Source organism: Ursus americanus, chromosome 1, assembly GCF_024610735.1.
Source record: "Ursus americanus isolate L20-20 chromosome 1, mUrsAme1.1.p, whole genome shotgun sequence".
Taxonomy (NCBI): domain Eukaryota; kingdom Metazoa; phylum Chordata; class Mammalia; order Carnivora; family Ursidae; genus Ursus; species Ursus americanus.
The window spans coordinates 35041562-35065430 of record NC_142127.1 but is presented as its reverse complement, the minus strand read 5'-3'; the positions used below and the strand labels follow the sequence as shown (position 1 = coordinate 35065430).

Sequence of the window (23869 nt, the reverse complement as noted above, 5' to 3'; positions counted from 1 at the left end):
AGTTGTTTTACCTCACTGAATCATGCTTTCCATTTCCCTAAAATGGAAAGTTTTAACTAGATTATCACTAAGAAGCATTTTATCTTTGTAATTCTATCATTCCAATTCTACTATTCAATTATATGACAGTTGTTTCAAAAATCATGAATGTGTCTCTTTTCTTCTTCCTCTCAACTTTTTCCGGTTCCGATGTTGTTATGATTTCCAGTGTAAAGGAGGAAATATGCTTCTTCAAAGCTAAAAGTAGCATATTAGATTTTCCCAAGCATCTCCAAACCAGGAAAGACATCATATCAGGCACATATAATTAAATGGTCAATTTGAATAAGAAATAATATTTTAACTGGTATCTGTACTACTGGTCTAGTAGAACTTGGAAGATAAGAGGGCACTCTATAAAGGTTCGGGGCCTTCCTATAGTACATTTTAGACACATTTAAAGATAAGCAAAATTCAGCTTGGCTAGACTGAATTTAAACAATATTCAATAACTGAATTAAAAGCAAAAGACCATCAGTTTACTGCATTGGATGGACATAAAAAGTTCTGGATGAAAGTCTGTCCTCAATTTTAGCGAGTTAGCCTGAAAAACTTAAAACACTTAAACTTCATCCTAAAGGACTATTGTGAAGCATTAGCAACCTACAATTTACAGGCTATAACATATTAAAATCTTAACTACATGAAGAGAATAAGCCTTATACATGTAGGAAAGCTTTGCATTTCATGTATAAAAATGCAAAATGGAGAGTAATGAAGCATATTTGAAAAAAAGGCCACTGGGAGAAATGTAGAGCAAAGCAAAACCAGGAAGAAACAGATAACACATGTGAAGACATTTTTGGAACCGATAATGCTAATCTGAATAAATACACATATACAAAGAGGCTACATCATTTTCTTTCTACATTCTCTAAGTAGTGCTGCCAAATATGGAAGGATTGGAGCCATTTCTGGGGAACTGCTGAATCAGGAGCATGAGTCAGAAAGTAAACCTTCAGCACAGAGAAAGTACTAAAAAAAAAAAAATGTTGAGAGCTCATACACAAACAGACATTCAGTTCATAAGGTCTAAACCTTCTCTAGTCATCAAAGCACCACGCACTCGTCCCTTCCCAAACTGATCCCCTCATATTATGTGTATCTGGAAGAAAGTTGTCCTTTTAAGAAATCCGATTACACCTGTATCTAAATGTGGAGGTACAGAACCGAGTTGGTACTGCATGTGACTAAAGATGGCTCTGAAATCTAAGAACAGGACATTTTCCATCTTAAATGACAAGAAATCTAAAATAAAAATAAAATTAAAATAAAATAAAGGGCTTAAATGATATTAAAAATTAATTTAGAGGCATACCAAAACTGTTTGACAGTAATTTAAGGGAGACTAAGATGCTCTTTCTCCAAAAGCCTTTAAGATCTAATTATCTCTCTGAAATGGTCTAGACATCACTCTTCTCTAAACTAGGCAGCAGGAATGGATCATGAGCTATTCTCAGGCTATGAGTATATTTTTGGCACAGGAGGTTCAACAAATACGACCCATACATAATCAATACAATGAAGGTAATGCTCCAAGAGTAAGTCACCTTTGAACAACAAAAAAATTATTTTCCTCCTTACTCCTCTGCCCCAGACAGGACCTTATCAATTTTGTGACAGCGTTCTGTTATCATCATTAATAGATATTAAAATACCATCATTTATACAATAACTTTATATGACTTTTATCTCATTCAACATTTATTTTCAAGAGCCACAAGGACTTTCTACTTGAATTTCAGTTCTAAGCTCTCCTGAGCCAAATGGGCCAATGATCTTAGTTTTTTTTCAGACAGAGCCTACGGCATAGAAATCACAAAGTACTAACTAATCGAAACGAAGCTGTGTCAAATTGTGCCTGGTGATCCTGATTTGTCAAAATAAACTCAGTCTACCTGGATCTCAGGTCATATGCACTCATTACCACCTGTTATTAAAAAACATATTTACATTCATATTTAATCTCTGCAATCTCTATAAAATTTATCCCAGAAAACTCTCAAATAGTTCAGCTCTAATGACTAAGAGCCTGTGTTAGTCTTAGTATACAATTGTGAAATTGTTCTTTTGAACTTTACAGCAAGCAAAATGATATTCGCTCCTATGAAACAAAAAATAACCACAGACAGTGTTCTGGTCTAATACATGTGTTGCAATTCCAGTGATCAGAATTCTCTCCATCAGTAAATGGCACTAACATCCTTGCTTGGCATTTATACTACATCTTCACACGATGTTCCACAACAGCTATCACATCTTGTTCTTGCTTCTGATGATGTGTAGCAATGCATTTTAATTCATACTCCTGATTTTCACTGCTTTTCTACCCATATTAATTTGCATATGGCTACATTGATCAGTACAGTCTGAATTGACACAATGCTTCATCTCTGAAGACCTCAGAAATTTAAAGAGCTAAGGTTTCATTTTTACAACATGTCAGTGTGGTGGATTAGGCCAAGATACTGTAGTTGGGGTAGTTAATTCAGTAGCTATAAGTGGCTTTCCTAGTTGCTGGATTGAGGCATTCTCAAAATGTAATGTTCTCAGTAAGAATCACCTGGGTGCTTATAAAAATGCAAATTTCCTGAGCCACAAACACTAGACATTTGAACACCGTAAATGTAGGCAGAAGCCCAGAAGTCACTATTTTAATAAGTATACCATGGGATTTCAACACACACAGTCCCAAAACTTCACACTGAAAAATCTCTGAGGGTGATTTGGTAAATGTTTAAACTGTGAAGTTCCTGGTCATCGGACTATGCCACATCTTATCCAAAACTGCTTTACCCAATTATAATTCTCCTACCTATATTTAACAATTAGGTAGATTATCTATAAAGTTTGCTGACTTACTTTATTCATATCAGCCATAGGTTAGATTCTAACAAATTTGTCTTACCCTCCCTAACCCACCTTACCCCCAGGAATTAACCCAGACCAACCTCCTGCAAAGCAAATGAGAAACTTCCATCTAATATGCTACGATTGTATTAATTAAACGTTCTATAAAATACAGCAGTAAAAATGATCAAGAAAATAACATATGTGAAAATACTCTTAAAAAGCATTTTTGGGACTCCAGTGCTGACAAAGGCGGAGTAAAGAAAATGGTGGGGTAACTCCAATCATGAGTTTGAAAAAAACCTAGTCCACTATTAAATAAAGTAAACTTCTCAATTAAATTGAAGCAGGCATTTAGGAAGGCGTAACTAACATTCCTGACTATTGAGTAGGATGACCAAATACCCCATTTTGCTCAGGACTCCTGGGTTTTTTAATTTATTTTTTTTTAAAGATCTTATGTATTTATCAGAGAGAGAGAGAGCGCGCACACGCAGGGGGAGTCGCAGGCAGAGTCGCAGGCAGAGGCAGAGGGAGAAGTGGGCTCCCACGGAGCAAGGAGCCCCCCAGTACAGGACTTGATCCCAGGACCCTGGGATCATGACCTGAGCTGAAGGCAGACGCTTAACCAACTGAGCCACGCAGGCGTCCCAGGACTCTTGATTTTAGCACTGAAAGCCCCATGCCTCAGAAAGCATTCAACTGTCTTGTTTCAGCATTTAGGCATTAAGTTTATAAAGCACATTAAAGACCCCTACAATAGCCTATCAAAAGAAAATTCTGATAAAGTTGGATTTCATTTAGGAATTGCTCGTGAAAATTAAGGCCTTCGATTAAAAAAAGAAGCATGGCACCCTAAAATTTGAGCTTTATTTTGATTCAACAATTTACCGAAAAAGGGTGTCTAAAAAAGGAAGAAAAAAATCACAATGAAGAAGCAATAAATACTTAACAAATATTTAATCATAGAAGTTACTGGGAGGAATGTACTTTGACATTTCCAGTATATACAGATCCAAATATCATGGGCTTTTAGCTGATAAGGTATGAAAAATTACTTCAAAAGGTGACAGCAATCTGGGCAGGAACAAGAAAACCAAAGAGTTAAACAAGCCGCCCTTGATTTAGGTCCTGGCTACAACAGTTATGAGGAGCTCAACGCTAGTGACTTAGAACCTGCAATGAGGAAGGAGAAATAAAATTCCCAATGGTCAGAAGACCTCATTTACAGTTACTATGAGGGGGGTTGCTGATCACTATTTTCTGACAGATCACTGACGACTAATGATTAATTACAATTAAAAAGTTAAATAGTGTAATGATTAATTATAATTAATAAAGTTAAATAGTGTAGGGGAAAATTAGAGGCACATCTCAATTTTTCAAAGTTGAACTTCTGCTCTGTGATTTATTCATTAGAAAGTTTCAAACTGTTTTTAACTAGTAAGGAGAAGAGCCAATGTCTTATTTGTGCTGTTTTATATATTTTTCTCTATCTTTCTGTTTCTTTGGGTGCCTCTGCTTCTAAGTAGTCTGCAGAACTTCGGTGGAAAGGATCCTGGGGCCCTTTCCCCATTCCTGTCTAATCACAACTAACAGCTTTGAAACCAGAGGCTTTTTTCCATTATTTTCAACAGTCACATAGCTGCCTGAGCCAGACAATTTCACTCAGGACCCAATTACCTCTGGTCTGGCCTACTGTAACAGCCTAATAACTGATCTGTCTCCGGTCTCAGCCCCATTCAATCCATCCTCCACCTGCAACCAGAAAGACCTTTCAATCATGCAAATATGATCATGGCATCTTACTGCTTAAAATCTTTCAAGGGATTTATTGCCTGTGGAATCAGGTCCAAATTATAACTCACAGATGGGTTCCTCCCCAGCCAGTTCCCCTCCAACTCTTCTATACTCTGACCATACCAAATCACTCGACTCAACAAAATGAAGTCTCACTTTCTGTCCCTCTGGCCAGAATGCCCAGCAATTTTTACCCACCTGATGACCTTCTGCTTCCACTTCCTGTCTCAGCTCATGCCATTTCCTCTAGGGACAGCCTTCTCAGACCTTCTTAAGAACAAATCCATCAGTCATCACTATTCTAGGACCCTACATAGGCCTGACACACATCTGTTTGAGCATACACTGTTAATACGCAGTGTGACTCAACTTCTTTCTCCCTGTGGATGTGGGCTTCTTCCTTAATCATTTCTATGCTATCTTACACTTAATATAACATGGATTATCAACAAGCATGTATTGATTGATTTCCTGTATGAAACAATTTGTGACTCAGAAAGCAAGCTTATAAAAAGAGAGCAACTCTATTAAAATCAGTTAAAAATAACAACAGATCAGAAGTGTTTACTGGGATCTATGAAATATTACATAAATAGCCATAAAAAAGTCCTCAATCAGTCTTAGAAGTTTAGATATAATAAAGCACATAAGTGTGAAGGTGAAAAATTATACATATATATACATAAAGAAAATATTTTTACAATAGTATACAGACTACTGTATACTGGTGACATGGTTGCTCATAAGAATGTTCTAGTTATGCAAGTAACTTACACATAAAAGGAAATGAGGGCAAATGAGCAATATGAACTGAGAATTCATGAAATAAAACTAGTAGCCCATTGATACAACCTCACTAGTAATGTTAAAGAATAAAATAATGTCAGATTGGCAAAGAAAGAAAAAAAATCAATTATAATATCCATTGTTGGCAAGGGTATGAGGAAATGGGCACCTTCACAGTTGTAAATTATTACCAACTTTCCGGATAGCAATCTTAACATACACATTAAAAACTAACAGATTTGTATGCCTCTTCATCCAAGAATCCCATATCTAGGAACTTACAGAAAGTTGTTGGTAAATAAATTAAACTATGAACTCTAAAATATTTACATTATTAAAAGGAAATGCCCAAAAATCTCAGACTAGGAGAAAGCATACATTAGCATACAATAAAGCCATTGAAACTAATGGTGTAGAATTATAATTTGATGTGAAAGATGTTAATAATATATTATACATTAACTAAGTTATAAAACAGCACATGTAGCATATTGACAATATATCTGAATGCAGACACCTGAAAGGTTAATGACCAATAAGGTAACAGTATAGTGGTTGAAATTGAGCAGCTTTTATTTTGCATATTTGTGGTTTTTATCTGTTCTATAATGAGCATGTATTTAATAACCCTTTCTTAGTAAAAACAGCTTTTTAAAGTGAATTATTAAAGAAAAGTATAGACTAAAGAAAAACATATTCAGGGAAGACTGAATAAATATGGCAGTGAAAATGGTATTTCAGTAGACATGGGAGTCAAGAGTGAGCATAAGTGTATGGACATTACAGTAAAGAAGAACAGCCTAATTTTCTCAGGAAGAAACACACGCATTTTGATATGGCAGTCTTCCGGGATTTTTGAGCACAGATATATCATGGAAGTAGTGTTGTAAGCAAATTTGCTGGGCAATAGTGTGTAATCTGCATGTAAGCAGAGATCCTAAATCCACTCCTGAGACAAGTACTGTGATTTAGAAGGATTATTATCTGGGCTTAAAGAAGAATTGAATTGAGAGACATCAATAAGAGAGAGGGGCAACCAGTACCCTGCTCCTTTGGAGCCTTTACTAATACCCACACCTGCAATGCCCTTCTTCAGCTCTACTTAAGATGCGGTGTTTGGTCTCAAAGTTCACCTTCTCATTGCAGCCCACCCTTATTTGCCAATGCTCCCAATCCCTCTTGCCTTGCTTTATTTTCTCCACAGCACTGATCACTTTCAACATTCCAGATGAAACGTTTCATTTTGTTTTCTGTTTCCTACATAAGAATATATGTACCCACAAGGGCTGGAATTTTTGTTGTTGTTGTTAACTAATGTGTCCCCTAGGGTCAGAATAGTGTTTAGCCTACCATAGTTATTCAATAGCAATTTGTGGAATGAACAATTGGATCTCAAAAGGGAAAGAAGTGGGGGGGGGGGGTCTGAGATACTACTACCAACACTAATAGCGACAAACTGTCCAAAATAGGGATGTAATCGGAATGTAAGATGATGATTTGGTATTTGGACAAGCTGACTCTGAATTAAAACAGTGGCATCCAAGTAAGGAAAGTGTCCTGGAAATTAACAATAACTACAAGACTATAACTGGTGAGAGATTTCATAGCTGAAGATAAAAGGAATGGTGGACTTGTATTTTGTGAATATATTAAAAAAAGGGGGGGGAGGTGAGTATCTAGATTTGAAAAGAAAGAAGGCAATGGCAGAGATTAACATTTACAGGAAAGAGGAGGAGGCAGTGAGGCAGGATACAAGGAACTATTGGAAAACACAAACTAGAAGAGGCAGAAAAAGAAAGAGAGGGAGAACGTGATGTCTCTGAATTCAGGGAAGAACCTTGAGTATAAAAGGACAAATAATGGGTTTTGTATCTTTTCAAAGAGCTGGAAATGTCTTGGAGCCAATACAGTCAACAGGATTTTAGGTATTAGATATGTTAATTATAGAAGCTTGAGCCACCAGCAGGGTGGGGTGGAAGGAGGAGGCAGAACTAGCTATAAGGGACACGGTTTTGAGAAGAATAAGAACATTTTTCCACACAGACACCCAGAAAGAGAAAGAGAAGACAATTATGAGAAAAGGATAAGGAGAGTAAAAAAAAAAAAATGTATAAAAATTGAAGTGTCACATTCTTTTTGATAGAATAGGTGGAGATGATATGCCAGGGAAAGGATAGGACAGCTGGGACTGGGGGCATGGAAAGAGAGAAAAGGTCTAAAATAGCTCCCACAGGGAGAGAGCCTGGGAGTACAGAAAAGACAATTAAAAAGCCTGCCAAATAGCAGCAGAGAGCAGATTGAAGTTTGAAAGCATCCAGTTCTAATGAGCCAAATCTGCAATGCTGTTTGCCTCTAGCAGTGCTCTCTCTCCTGGGAAAAGAAGCAAAGGGAGCCAGAGTTAGAGGTAACAAAGGTTTAGGAATTTGCTGGACCAGTAAAGAAGCAAAGGTTATTAACCAAGTGGCAAAGCTTGTGCTCCTTGTTGGGAGTGAAAATCCAAAATCATTTGAAGCAAGGAAGGCACCAATGCTGGAGTCTAATCACTGAGGAGTATTTCCAAGGAAGTAAGGAAAGTAATTATTGTGAGTTCTGAGCTGAAAGCTAAAACTTTCAAGGAAATTAGAAGCTTCTCATTTCCCACCACCACCACCATCACTCCTGCTGAGACTAGAGGAATGGGAAGAAGCAAAAACTAAAAGAGACCAGAAGATTCTTATCAGAGGACTCCTGTGAAGTGAGCAACTTTGTGTGTGTGTGTGTGTGTGTGTGTGTGTGTGTGTGTGTGTGTTGGGGAAGGGGGAGATGGATATTACCACTAATACAAAAAAAAAAAAAAGTGGTAACTGCCTAAAGTTTTATGCATTCTAAGGCATTAGGGTCACTCATTTTTAAATAAACTACAAGGCAACCCACTAGGGGGAAAAAAGTGTATTTTGTTTGTTATACACAATTTGAGATGTCTACCTTATAAATACAGGCTTTGCTTTTTAATCAAATCCCAATGCTTCCCATTGGCTCAACACAGTCATTTGTAATGCAGAGATGACCCCTCCACCTCTCTGACCTCTCACTTCACTCTCCCATTGTTCACTCTGCTCCAACCACCTCTGCCTTCTTTTAGTTTCTGGAATTAATCAAGCTGATTCGCAATGTAGGACCCTTGCCGGTCATGCTGTTTCTCCAGACAGGCCCAGGAGGGCCTTCTTGACAGTCAGGTCTCTGCTTAGGTGTCACGTCAGAGAGAACTCTCTGTCAACTTAACGTGCCCCGAGATGCACTCTTTATCACATCATCTGGTTTTGTAGTGGTTTTAATTCCTGACATATTTTACCTGATAATAATAGCTTGCTTACTTATTTTTCTTGTTTTGCCATCTGCCTACTCCACTGAGAATAAGACCTCCATGAGGAAAGAGATTCTGGCTGTCTTGGTCACCACCATATTGCCAACAGTTCAAATACTACCAAGCACACAGCATACATTCAATTATTTGTTTAATGAATGAATGAATGAATGATATGAACGTAGTATTTTAATGTTAAACATGATGGAAAATTACACTGTGTATATGTTTATTCATAAGACTATGTACCAAAAACATGAGAGGTAAAAATGGTATTGTTGCTATCTCAGAACATCCTAAAATATTATATCTGTTTTATTATGAACAATAAATATTATGAGAAAGAAAACTTGATTGTGAATGGAAGGATAAAGGAGGAAACATCCCTAAAGATGAATCTAAATATATCTCAGTAAGATATAAATGATCAAATGGACATAAAAATGTTTCTGTTATTTTTGCCAGGCTCAGAGAGGTCTGGAAATATAGACAGATTTCACAGAATTTGAACAGTGTGGGATTTAATTAGTTAGGGCACATACACAAACAAAATGTCAGATAAATTTTCCACAAAATAATTCTATAAATTATGAGTAATGTTTTTGCTGTTTGTCTTGCTAAATTATATCTAGAAACAGGTTTAATTAAGAGGTCAAGAAGAAGCAGATTTTAATCTCTTCTCTATAAATGGCAATCTCAAAATAAGAAATTCAGTCTCCAGTCAAGTTTTCACACTTTCTGTGGAAAGTATTCTCTGCTAGTTCATTGTTACCAAAACAAAACAAAACAAAAAGAAAAGAAAAAAGAAAAATTTAAAAAAAGGGGGGTAGGAAATGATAAAATCTGCAGTCTTAATGAACAATTTTATGTACCAAACTCCTAATGACCTTATGTAGGACACTATTTATTAACCAAAATCCTCTGAAATCTGATGAAGATGTATCAGTTAAGTCCATACACAGAGATATTTTCAAAACAACCCACTTCAGGATTCTCTTAAGATGCCCATATGTAGAAGCCAAAAATCAAAAGGTTAATGAAAAAGGAAACCTCAGATGAATCCAAATTGAGAGATGTTCTACAAAATACCTGGCCTATGCTGTTCAAGTGTATCAAGGTCAAGAACACAAAGTAAGGCTGAAGAACTATTCCATCCTGAGACTGAGGAGACAAGTAAACAAGTGAAGGGCATAATCTGATGTTGAATGGGTCTGGTGGGGGTGGGGGGTATGTGGAGGGTAGCTACGATGGAAATTACTAGGACAACAGATGAAATTTGAGCATGGACTATGAGCTAAATGGTAGTATTCTATCACTGTTAAATTTCCTAATATTTTTTCTTAATTGCACTGGTTTTGTAGGGAAATTTTCTCATTCTTAAGAAACACAAACTAGGGATAAATAGGAAAAATTAATGGATGGATGGATGGATGGATGATAGATATATAGATCAATCAATCAATCAACTGACTGGCCTAATGAAAAATTTCTAAGACCATCAAGTGAAACAGAAACCTCACTCATGTCAGTGATTAGAATAACAATAAGTAATAAGTAAACAGATGTGTCAAAGATAGAAACAGATGCTACAAGAAATAAATCAAAAATTGCAACATCTGCTGTTTAAGCCCTTACAATATATTATTACTTCATTAAATGAGATGAATAAAAATTAAAGATGAAATGTAAAGATTTATTGAACTAAAAACTTTTGCAATTGGTTTCATTATTTATCAATAAATGGTATACTAGAAATATATTATGACATCATTCGATTTTAAGTTAAAAAATAATTGGAGGATTTAAACCATAAAATAGTCCACAGAAATCAAATTCCAGATATAGATTGCTGATTTAAATCTTTACTCACTGTCCTTAAAAATCTTAATTTTTAAACTGGAGCACTAATAATAAAAACAATAGTAATACAGCAAGCAGCTCTGAGGTGGTTATTACATCATTCTCACTTTACAGAGAAGGAAAAGAAGCTTATAGGGATTAAGTATCTCCCCTAAAATTGAAAAGTGGTATGTGATAGGTGTACAAAGATTAAAAGTCTTGCCTTCTCCTGCTCCTTGGACAAAACTTTACACCATCGTGGGAGATTTTTTATTATGTAATATCTCCCACCTTAGTATAAAGCTTGAACATATCCATGTCACTGCCAATGTTACTTTCAAAATTGCTATAGTTTTTCAAAATAATTAGCATTTTAAGATTGAAATGATATTGGCAGAAAATAATGAGAGCTAAAATATTTCTTGCTTTTTCATTACTTGGAGAAAGGGCAAAATTCGAGACACACATACATGCATATATACATGCATTTATTATATATATATATGGGTGTGTGCATGTGAGTAGAGATGTATAGATATTATACTGGTCTCAAGTATCTAGCAGGTTCCAAACCAACTGGGCAATACTCAGACCCCAAATAATATACTCTGATGTATTGTTTCTTTCCTTTGTAACCTTACTCTCCCCACAGTGTAGCAAATTGTGAATATTTGGGACATACCAATGTTATAGTGCATCTTAAAGAATAACATACAGCACATAGCTAGCTATACCGAAGCAAAAAAAAAAAAAGGAAGAGAAATCTCTTTAAAAAAATTTTTTTGGTCAAGGTTCAGCTGAGGAAATCTACTGACCCACTTTGAAATTAAAATGCTGCTTTAGCACAGGCACGCACAGGGAATTTTCCACTGAGGTTGCACATAGCAGTGTATCAAAGCTCTACCAATGACACCCCGAACCACCATCCCCAAGGCAAGAATATGTATGCATGCTGGTTTAGGCAGCTCACTAATTACCCTGAATTTATTTTAACCTTAAATCTTTTTAAAAAATTATGATTATAGGAAATCCAACTTTGCAATTAGACTAGAATATCATAATCATTTCTAGGAGTCATTTCAGTTTCCTTTTTTTTTTTTTTTTGCTGTATTCCTGAGTTAACATTACATATGCAATTATCACAACAGTCATCTTCATTTTCAAAGTGTTATCAACTTAATGTCACAAAGAAATAAGTCATTCCTGTCAATATTGTGAACTGAGACATTTCGACCAATTCATGACAGCTATTGTGCATGTAATATAATGTTATTATAGAATAAAGAAACTTGAGGACATATCTATGTTTTTACTCACCAGTTGTTTCCACAATGCCTTCTAGGATGACGACAATCTCGAACTGTTCAGTTTGCATGCTTCGCTGCGATAGGTCATAAAAGGGGCTTTTGGCATCGATCACGTGGCAAATTGTGAGGGGGGAAACAAGAAAAAGTTGATCTGCCCCTGTACTAAAACCTACATCCAGTTCAAGTTGGTCAAGGGGAAGGAACTCACCCTCAGGTGTCTGCCGAGACTAGACAAGCACACAGAAAAAGAGAAGAAATCACCACTTGCACTGAAATTTTCAAGGCAGCCCAACAGTAATTTACATCATTGCCAACATTCTGCACTATCAATCATCTGCAACAAAATCCAAACAAATCATTATGCAGCTATGTTCTAGCAAACGGGCCGAAATCCCACATAGCTCATGGGGAACATACATGCATTATTTATAATATACGACTTACTATAATTATCATTCCCTAACTCATGAGCTTTGGAGAAATGCCTGGTCCAACAATGGCTGTTAGCACAAACTGTGGAACTGAGTGTACATGTGCTACTGCTTGACATAAATCACTTCAGGATAACTCATTGCATGCCGGATTTGTTTTCCTCACAAAGCAAATAAGTAGGCAATTCTTAGGGAGTTGGTTAATGCTGAAAAAGGTTGATCATAATTTCAGAAAAGATTTACTGCATCGTTACAAAGCAAACCAATAATTTTTCTAGGACTTCTGAAAGGTCACAGATAGATATAAACTTTAATATAAAAATGAAGATGATATCCTATTATGTTATATACACAACAGTTCACATTATACACACAAAAAAGGGCATAAGCTGTTAGCTGATGGCTTTCAAACTCCCAATAATAAACTGCATTGAAGTTATTTAGCTCTCTATTTATTTTATGAATTTTAAAACATAGTGTAAAAATTGTGCTAAATTGAAGTTTTTTAACCAAAATGCAGTTAAAAATCTATATTGGGTAAATATTTCCTAAACTTCCTAAAACTTTTGTAAGGTAGGGGTATTCGGTATCAGCATAAATCATTATAAAACTTAATTAAATTGCTTACGTGCTAAAACTCTGAATGATTACCTAAAAATTACTATGAACAATTAGCAAACCATGAAAGTTAACTTCTTTCTTTTCTATTCATTCTTATTTTATTTTCCATATCTGTTCCTTATAAGGATCATCTATAAGCAAATATTTGTTTGATTTTAATGATGATACTGGTAAAATAAGAGTTAAATAGTTGCATAGAGAAAAATCTGCAGGGGTGGGAGCTTGCTGCTGGTCAAATGGGGCTTGGAAGAATCCAGTATATTTAACAGAATCTGCAAAGCTCATTTAATAATCAAAACTGAATCTGTAACACTGGTCTGCCCAATGAAGTGATAGTTTAAAGACAAAACCCTTGCTTTTTGGTAAGGTAAGGGTTCCAAGAAATACTTTGGCTTTTTAAGTGGAGTAAAGGAGTCTGAAAACACTGAGAAATATGGTTTAGTAAGCTGTCCTCTGTGGCAAAACTGAACCAAGTTAGTGGTAAACTGTGAGGGCAGCAACTGCAGGGTCTCGACAGCTGATCAGTCAATCAGGCAGACTACTTTGTAATTAGTGATACTCAGGAATTTTATTCGTGTAGAAAAAAATCCAATGAAAATGTTGAGACTATTTTTCTTCTATGCCTTGTGTGTAGTTGACTAAAGAAGAATAAGAAGAAAAAGAGGAAGAAAAGGAGGAGGAGGAGGGAGAGGAAGAGGAGGAGGAGGAGGAAACAATGATTAGTGACAAGAAAAAAAAATTCCATGGAAAAACTGATGGTCCAAAAATAAAAACAGTAGCTCTAACAACCAATGTTGGAGAAAACTAGACATTTCGGAGCCAGTAAAAGTTCCCTATATTTCTAACTTATTCTCAAATTGGTAAAATACGGATGAGACCAGCATCCTTCCAACTAGAAAACTGTATAACAACTATTGATTGATACTACAAAATAAAAGCCAAAAACAAAACAAAAACAAATAAGAACAAAAACCCTGTGTCATTGTTCTCTCACCTAGTAAGAAACAGGTGCTATATAAACACAAGGTGGTATTCTGATGTTTATAATCAGTGAACAGAATTTGGGTCATTTCACTAATTATTCTAAGGTCTGCTTTCTCTGTACTAAATGAAAATGTCCATAAAAATAATTCCATAAAACTCAATTTCCCATTTATTTTAAAATAATTTTCCCCCCAAAAGATGTATTTTTCTAATTTTTATATATACACATCAAACCCAAAATTAATCTTCCTTTTTTATGTATCTGCTATTTATACCTGTTCCTCATTCTAAAAGGCTGTAATCTATTAACTTTTATATCTCCTGATCCTTCAACAAACCATGAAGAGAAGTGGCCTAGAAACAAGCTATCAGGAGAATGACAACCTAGAATAAGAAATGTTTCATTTTTAGCAAAGCAATTAACTCATATATAGGTAATTTAGACTCAAATATGTATGAATCTGTTCCATTCAGACTCTGTATATCTTCTGATTTTAAAAATGTGTTCCGTATATTCAAAATTATACCTATGTTCCTCCTCCCCAAAATGCTTTCTATCCTATCCAAGTCTTAGCAGAAACAAAGCTGACAACTGTACCTATTACATGACACTATGAGGAAAGTAACGCTTTCATTACTTTGAAAAACGTTTCCCATGCTTACATATTTTTCAGATAAGTAAAATTCCCTGCATATTCATTGAAAATTGTTTTCCAGTGGGTGCCATATAATTTAACCTTCCTTTAAATGATTCTGAGACACTACAGATATCCACAATTTTATCTTCTGGGTCTTCTTCTTCATGGTAGGCCAACAAATATTTCAACTATCAATACGCTTACCTCCCTGATTTTTGTTTGCTTCTGGGACTGGGAAGCATAGTAATCACTGTGAAGTAAACAGAAAGCTTTTCTATTTAGAGGAGTGAAGGGTGTGGTTTGAGTGTGGCAGGTGCTCGGAGTACTGGAATTGCCTGAAGTCTGAGCTCCTGGATAGAGCAAGGTTATCTTATCAGTGCTCAGCCAAATACTCACGATGTTCCCAAAACCTGCAGATGCTTACCAAGTACATCTTCAGAAGCATACACATTTTACTACAGGCTTACAAGGAATTCTAATCTATGCTTTTTTAATTCTGTTGCAATTCTAGAGATTCTTCTGGAACAAAAGGGGAAAAAACCCCTATGTTAGTTTTAAGTCTCTCAACTTGAGAGTGGAGTGAGAACCGTTCAAGGGACTGTGATCTACACATGTAATGAAAAGGAAAGACAGAAAGAAAGGAGTTATATATGGGCCTTCATAAAATTAAAGTGTGACCTCTACCTTAAGCATGTGATCAATCAATAGCACTGATACTCCATCAGTTTCTCGTTTTCTTATTTAGCTATCAATTACCGTATTTCACCCAGGAATTCGGATAACAAGCAGAAAAACTACAGATAAAAATCAAGCTAACCTTTCTTTATTATGTCACCTTAAGAATTATGATATACGAAGAAATCCTTCATTAATAGAGCAGTCTGCTGATGGTCTGCGTGATCTCCTTTAGCTCTATACACCTCTTACTCCTAAAGGAATGCAGAATCATGATCATTTCCTAGATAAAAATGTATAAATAGATATTGTCAAGATCAAGATAATTCCAAATAATTGCTATAGATTAAGGTTGATGCTAGTAAATTATTAAAATTTCTAAAAATCTGATGACTAAGGTTGACTTTATTTGATGAAATAATCATTTAAAATCATAAAATGACTGAATGAATAAGAAAGTGAGAAAGAGGCACAAAAACAGAAGAGTTTGTGGAAAATTGGTAATTCTCAAAAATTTAGCACACAATTTAAATACACTAGGACCTGAGAATGGCTTCCAGGTGATTTTATTTTCAATTGTATGGATTTGGGGAGGGAAATAAGGACTTTTCCGGTTGGCAGCATTATAGCAATTTCTGGGAGATAAGAAAAAAATTTTAAAAATCTAAGGCTTAAAGTTTATCTAAATTTACTGTATAAAAAATTATAAGTAGAACATTATGGATTTTTAAAATGGTTTTGTACATTTTAGAATGTAGCAATAATTTCTAAGTTTTTCTTCATTATAAAAAATATTGCTATTTAAAAGTAGTATTTAAATTATACACATTTTAATTATATGGAAATGTGGATATATGTAAAACTTGAGGCTTATGCCTCATCTTAGAGTCACATGTACTGATTTCAAAGAAGTAACTAATATCAAATGACTTTGAACTCCCTTAAAGTCTAAAAGAGGCCTACCAGATAATCAATTACAAATTCTGACTAAAGGTGGAAAAAGATTCAAAAGTCACAGATGCCTGCAAGGGATTATCAATGTCATGGACTTTATAGATAAATAGCTTTCATATTACAGATGAAAGACTACTGAGTACATGCCCAAAGAAACACACACACCCCCAAACACACACACACACACACACCCTCTGGATGCACATTTAGAACAGCCCTGTGAGATTTGTGACCAGTTGTCCACAGAACACATTCCACCAATATAATCAATGTCTTTGCAGCCTTTCTCCCATCTCCCTAACCTATAACAGTGTTCTAATTATAACCATTGTGCTCTTTCCTAGCTCGGAGGGAGGCTAGGGGAATTTTGAAAAGAACATTTAATCACTACCATCTGATTCATGGGATGTTCCTCTATCACACTCTAAGGCTTGTCCTGTGCCCCACAACCTCCCACTAGTGTCCGCTGGAAAAGGGTGCTGAGGGCCAGTGGTCAGGAAAGGAAAGGACAGGAAAGGAAACTAAGATGGAGAGGGCAAGCCCTTCTTGCCACCCACTTCCCACCATTTTGCATTTATCTGTAATTTCATTTCTCCTCTGTAAATGTCCAGTGTGTGTGTGTGTGTCTGTGTGTGTGTGTGTGTGTGTGTGTGTGTTGAATATTTGCCGAAGTCACAAAGAAAATCACAAATGAAGTGAGGCTGGAGTGCTATCTGCAAGCTAAAATTAGGAAATAAGCCAAAAGCAGGTTCTAGAATAAGGAACAAACAAGCCCTGAGACTCGAAGCAGTTCTGGCAATGGTTTTGGGACTCAGACCAAAATTCAAGTCAGATAGAGGAGAGTATGAATTTTATCTGGGCTGTCTGTAATTAAATTGTACATTTCTTTGGACTCCATAAACTTGAAATTCCATCAATACTAGCTAGAAAATATATGACCAACATCAAGTCCCAAATACAAAATTTAATGCTAAGATAATCATCCCATAAAAATGTTTATTTTTATAAAAAGAAAGTACCTTACAGAATGGAATGCAATTTATCTTGTAATAAATTATGTGAGGCTTTTATACTATTCAAATGAAAGAACAGCTTTATAATTCCTTGAGGGCCTTTTATGGAATTTATAATAACTATGGACAGGATTTGTAACCCTACGTGCACATTTTCCTCCTACTCGCCAAACACCCTCAAAAATCCATCAAATGCTTTTTTCCTACTTCTCTTTATCATTTGTTCTTACCTACTGCTGTTTATTTGTGGGTCTTTATGTCCCTTATTTCTGTTCACCCTGCATTCCCCTGGGCACAAGCCATCCTGTATTTTTCAGGAACCATATTAAAACACACACACACACACACACACACACACAATTACTATTTTTTAAAAGAATGAGAATTCTATTTTTAAAAACACTTCTGTACCTACCCAAAGCTAGACTAAGTAGGAACTGTGCTTTCTCTTTAAAGACGTAAGGAATCCACCTGAAAAAAATCACCAAACATTACAGGAGCTAGCCCCAAGAGTTCTGGGGAACTCGGTCTTAGGCTCCTTGAATATTTTTACTGACAGCTTGTATGATACTGAGAACAGGTGTTTATTAGGTATCCATTTATGGATTTAATTTTTTTAAAGGAGGTAACTCATTATCTCAAGATCAAAATTAAATTGGCCAAGACCAATTGGTGAAAAGCGTCAGTCATACAAAATAAAGTCATAGCATCAAACGCCTAACTGCATTTCAGCGCATAGTATGAAATGAAGACAAACAAATAAATATATGAAAAAAATCAGGAATCATGTGGTCCAGAACTCACTGTGGTTAAAAAATTAACAAAAGGTTAGGATATATGAAGAGGATGAAAAGCTTATTGGTTTCAAAAACACTAATTTTGTTTTTTATTGCACCTGCATTTGCTCACATTCATATGGGGACACCAGCTAGCATCCAAAATGAGTATCCGTATAAAGAGAAAATAAAAGATGTGAATACGAAAAGAATATCTATGGTACATCAAAAGGTGACTGCACACCATTACCTTTCAATAAGTGGAAGTTAAGGGTTACAAAGCTGCACTCCTACGAAAGAAAGATAACTATTTGTAACGAGTAACAATACGAAGAAGTGCAATTATACTTCCATGAGAAAAATTTACCCTTACTTCTATCTTTCAAAATATGGATCCAACAATAATTGATTTTAAATTTATTTTATGTAAGTAAATAATAGTTTACCTGGGTGCCTATATAGATACATCATGGCTTCTAGATAACGAGCTTCTAAATTCTTGAACAATGTATCAAGAAAGATTATTTGAATCTTCTCTAACAAGATGTATATCTAGGGCCATCAACCATTCCTGTTAGATTTATAGAAAGGAGTAAGTGAGATTTCCAAATCCTTTAAACCCGCCACTAAATTACAAGGTCCAGAGTTTGAGCCACTAGCCTCAAGTCTCAGGCATTTTTATTAAAACTTTCAGCTAGATGATACATTAACTTAACATGACCATGCTATTCATGAGTTCCTATAATCTAGAATTTAAAAAAGGAGCTAACTAAAATAAATTGAAAATCCAAATAAAACATCAATATGGGGATGAAAAGAGGAAAAGAGAAAAAATACTCATTTTAAAAGAGTTTTCTGTAGCTATATTTATTATCAAATTATAAATTTCAGAGAATAACTTCCAATTATATTCTTTAATTTTTTATTTCTGAGCAGAAAAAAGACCGACCACTTTATGGTGGCATAAAGTTGGAAGATCTATACTTGAATATCAAAATTAATTTCAGTATTTGCAAGCTTGAAAGACAGGAATAGAGTTGAAATAAAATTTGCCTTCACACGGGGGTATGTGGTTGGCTCAGGAGCATGTGACTCTTGATCTCAGGATCCTGAGTTCAAGCCCCATGTTGGCTGTAGAGATTCCTTAAAAAAATGTTTTGCTTTCATATAACTCAATAACATAATTAAAAATAAGGCAGAGAAGTTATTAAAAAAACTTTTATCAAAACTTAGAGAATTCAAAAGAAATATGCATGAAAATTCATAGTAGCAAGGATAAGAAAGCCATATCCATGTTCTTACTGTTTTCCCAAGAAAAGAAAGTACTTCATAATCATTAAATAGAACTCTTACACTAATACTGATAAACAAGCTTTTATTCAAAAAATAAGAAAACAACAGAAAAATATAAATGAAATTAAATTAGATAATAGGAAGAACAGACTATAATTATTATCATTGAATATTATGTTTTTGTTGCCATAAAATTCCAAATATTTCTCTAAATTAAAACTACACCAATCATATTTAAAATGTCAAACAGAGGTTAAAAGAGGGAGCTAAATATGTGTAATAATATTTAACAAGAAGACTGCATAAGACTGATACCAACACATTCCACTTATTACTTTAAGATTATGGTACAGCTCCCCTTTCAAAATATAGTTGGCTGTTTTAGGTCACTTCAGTCTCAGTCCCTAAGAGAACATGAAAGTAGCTTATTAAAGGCACGTCTCCCCTCTAATTTTGCTGAATGTTATTAGTTCCCTAATAAAACAGGACTCCTTTTTAATGAAGTCTAAGGAAATGACAAGAGCTATGAGAATTCATTCTAATTACTATGGCTACAGGAAAAATCAACTCAAACAAACACCACTAACTGGCCTGCGGAAGGGCAGCCACTGACCAACCCTGTCACTTCACAGACAGCAGGACATCAGCTCACCACAATTTTGTTTAAATATAAATTGACACCACATGTCAATTGTTTTTACTCCTACCACTGACCTCTTCTAACAAATCAAAAGTAAAGAATTTTACAAGAATATTATATATATATCATTTTAATTAGATGTTGTTTTATCACCTTGTGTTAATATAGCACCCTGCTCCAAATCTGTCAACACCGTAAATCTTTTATTGTTTTTAATCAGGACACTCCTTGCGGTATACGTGGTACATGGCCTTTGCATCAAAATCATTATCAGTGTCCTGAACGCTGCTACCCTGGATACTTCAGATTCATTGTTCCTTTGTAAAAAAACAAAACAAAACAAAACAAAATACACACACACATAAACAAAAAACTGGTATGTAGATTAATTGCAATTATTCTGGTTTTGTTAAAACGCAATTTAATAGAGTCTAGAAACATCTAAAGTATGTTGCCTCAAAAGATACTTGTATTAATAAATGACTTTATATATTTGAAAAAATAGAGAACAGCAATAAATGACCTTTAAAGCCTAATTTTAAATTTCCAATATCCAATCAATATGGTAAACTATTCTTCAGTAAGAATCTCAAAGTGACACATAAACATGAGTTCCTTGACAGAGATGTTTGCACTATAGTAACGAGGTGTTCCCATCCTCCACAGAGGCCTGACATAAAGAGAGAGATTATATATCTTGATCTATTCATAGAAACAGGCACATACAACTAACACCAATGCAATAAACATGTCTCCAACACAACCGCTTAGCCTAATCCAAACAACTCACTTAGTGCATATAGTGGCCAATAACACAATATGCTAAGTTAAATAAAAGCCAGTGTGCAGCTCATTGAAATTAATTATGAAGAGCATGATCTTAAAGTATTTATTCATAGTTATCTAAATGAACATGCACATCAAAATTAAGTTGAAAAATTCCCACAAAGCGCTACAGAAGTTAGTGTTTCTTTACTGTCTATAGTGTATGATGTGGAGTGACAGGACAACTGAACTATGCTAATTCTAACACTTTACTGAGCGATATGATGAAGAGTAATTAGAGTAAAATCTTACAAATAAATAATGAAAGTGACAGAAGAGCCAAACTTTTTAAAAGCCCTTTTAACTACAACATAAGTTGAGGCTGAGTAAGACAATATACTTGCAGAGTGGAATTGAAATTTCAAAGGCAAAATCTCAACTTAAATATTCATCAGATTTTCATTTTATTAATGCTATGTTCTGAACCTGGCTATGGTTCTCTATGCAATCTCAGATAAATTTTTAAGATTATTTGAGGTCATTCTTTTCAATTTATGAACATTTGAAAACTACCTATGGCAAATGCCTCAAAAAGTTGAAAAAAAAAAAGTTGAGTTGTAAATGACACACAGAGAACTGAGCTCTTTATTTCTCATTCCCAGGCTCCAACTGGTGAATGATTAGGGTGGGTTAATTTTTGTAGTGGTGCCCTTTAAGGACTAGATGGACCTTGCTTTAATAACCATTCCATGTGTAATCTGTCTTAGCATTTACACTGCTGATGGTAAGAAGCAATCTTCTTTAATGGATGCTGAAAAGCTTCAAGTGAAATCTGTAATTGACAAAGGCTTCATAGAAACTGGCAATTAAGAATAAAATTAATAAGAGGCTCTACAGAAAAAGCACTCAAGCTTTCCAGAATACTTCTCTAGGAAAACATTTAGTAAAACTAAAAATTTAAAAGAACCAGGTGTTGTTTCTTCCACATTATTAATTGCTTTTCAGGTCACTGCGCTTGTTAAAAAGATGACCATACAGTTAATGTTATTGAGTCTAAAGAAACAATCCACCTGCTAATACCGTTAGGAGGAAAAAAAGAAATAGAGAAAAAGTAAAGAAAAGACCTAAGTGAAAGTTAAGGCAAGTTCAGCACCTATTTCTTCAAAATAAAAGCTGCTCAGTTTTAGTACCTCAAGAGTAGTGGAGTAGTGTATTGACAACAAATCAGAAACTCTTGTTCAAAGAGCAAAGCAGCAAGGGCAGGGAGACCAAGGCACCCTACCTCAAGGCTCCAGGAGCCAATCCCACTCCGTTAAGTGTTACCAGTCAGAAAGTGATACAAGCACATTCGAATTATTAATATAAACAAGAGCACGAGAGTGAGTGGAAAAGGGACAGAACCCTCAGCTGTACTCTCATTGCCCAATCCTCCACGCCACCCCCCCACCCCCACCCCCGCACCCTCAGGAAGGTTTACCTGTGAGATAGGTTAGACTAAAAGCCCGGGGATAGTTCTCAGGTGAGCTATTTTCCGCCGTGGGGGGTTGGCGGCAGCCAGGTGGGGAAGGGGCGGGTAACACTTACTTTGAGCAGCTTGCAGCGGATCTGCGCGGAGACCATGTGGCTGTTGCGCAGGTTGCCCACCCGGAACATGAGCGTGAGTTTTCCATCCCTCATGGAGATCACCGCGTGCTCGCTAAACATCAGGGTCTCCGCGCGCTTCTTGGGCTGGGACATCTTGATGAACATGCAGCCGATGAGGAAGGCGTCCACGATGGAGCCGAGGATGGACTGGAAGAGGAAGAGGATGATGCCCTCGGGGCACTTGTCGGTGATGTAGCGGTAGCCATAGCCGATGGTAGCCTCGGTCTCAATGAAGAAGAGGAAGGCGGAGGGGAAGTTATAAACATTGGCCACGCAGGGCGTGTAGTTGCCGACGTGGGCTTTGTTCAGGTCGCCCCGAGTGTAGGCGATCACCCACCACATGGACGCCATGAAGAGCCAGGCCACGGTGTAGGTGAGGATGAAGATGAAGAGGTTCCAGCGCCACTTGAGGTCCACCAGGGTGGTGAAGAGGTCCGAGAGGTAGCGGCTCGTCTCGCTGCCCAGGTTGCCGTGCTGTACATTGCACCGGCCGTTCTTGTCCACGAACCGCTGCCGCTTCTTCTTGGGCACAAGCTGCTGCTGCGGGCCCTGGCCCGGCCCCTGGGGCTGCAAGCCCGAGCCGCTGGACGAGGTGGTCACTACCTGGTAATCGTCCCCAAATTTCCTTCGGAGTGCAGACATAATACGGAGGGGCGAGCCAGATTCAAAACGCGAAGCGGAGGCGCAGGGGCCGAGCGCTGCAAACCAGCACCAATAAGGAGGTGGGGGCGGGGGAGAGAGGGGGGACAAAAGCGTGCGCGCCTGGGGTGGGGGACGCACCCGGCAGGTAGCTGCGGTCTCTGCCCCTTGCGGACTCCTCTCCTCCCCTGGGACGGGGGCTTTCTCTCCAAGCTGAGTCTTAAAACAAAAAAGTGTTCTCCCGCACTCAAGGCAGGAGGGATGCAAGGACCAGGAACCCAAGCGCAATTTTGCCTCCAAGCTTTTCGAAGCTTGTCTCTTCTTCCCCCACCTTCGGCATCCCGGGCCACCTCTCGCCTCGCCACAGCCCTCCTGACTACGCCGCAGCACTCCCAAACTGACTTTTAAAATTAATGAGTTGACAGGCGAGTCCCACCCCACCTGCCAACTCGCCAGGCTGCCGAAACTGCGCTACCTGCTCGGACCAGACCCTCCCCCCTCCCCGCCGCTCCCCGATCGCCCGCCCCCCCGGAACAGCTCCCGGCTCCCCCAGGCACTCCCGCCTCCTATCTTTTGGCCAAAATCCCGCCCAGAGGCATGTCTGCCGGGCACTGGTGCAACACCCCCCACCCACGCCCTCCGGGCTCAGAGTCCCCCGCGTCGGACTCCGGAGACGCGCCCGCCTGGCATCCGCGGGCCGCAGAGTTTCCGCGGGCGCCCCCAGGGCCCTCCGGCCGACTCTCACAGGACCCCAGGCCGCCCCCGCGCGCAGCGGAGACGCGGCGGTGCGCGAAACCCGAGCACTCACCCACCGGGAGAGGGCAGGAGACGG

At 37.1% G+C, this 23869-nt stretch overlaps 1 protein-coding gene across 1 annotated transcript in view; it reads right to left on the bottom strand.

Annotated features, from left to right (window-relative positions):
* The window catches only part of KCNJ3 (potassium inwardly rectifying channel subfamily J member 3), a 148908-nt gene extending 125357 nt beyond the window's left edge, over positions 1–23551 (bottom strand). Inside the window, exons 1-2 of the mRNA XM_045781735.2 lie at positions 22339–23551; positions 11975–12191 (exon numbers count right to left, since the gene is read on the bottom strand). Coding sequence (XP_045637691.1) covers positions 11975–12191; positions 22339–23040 — 919 coding nt within the window. The 5' untranslated portion in view covers positions 23041–23551. The remainder of the gene's footprint in view (positions 1–11974; positions 12192–22338) is intronic.
* Positions 23552–23869: the final 318 nt, after the last annotated feature.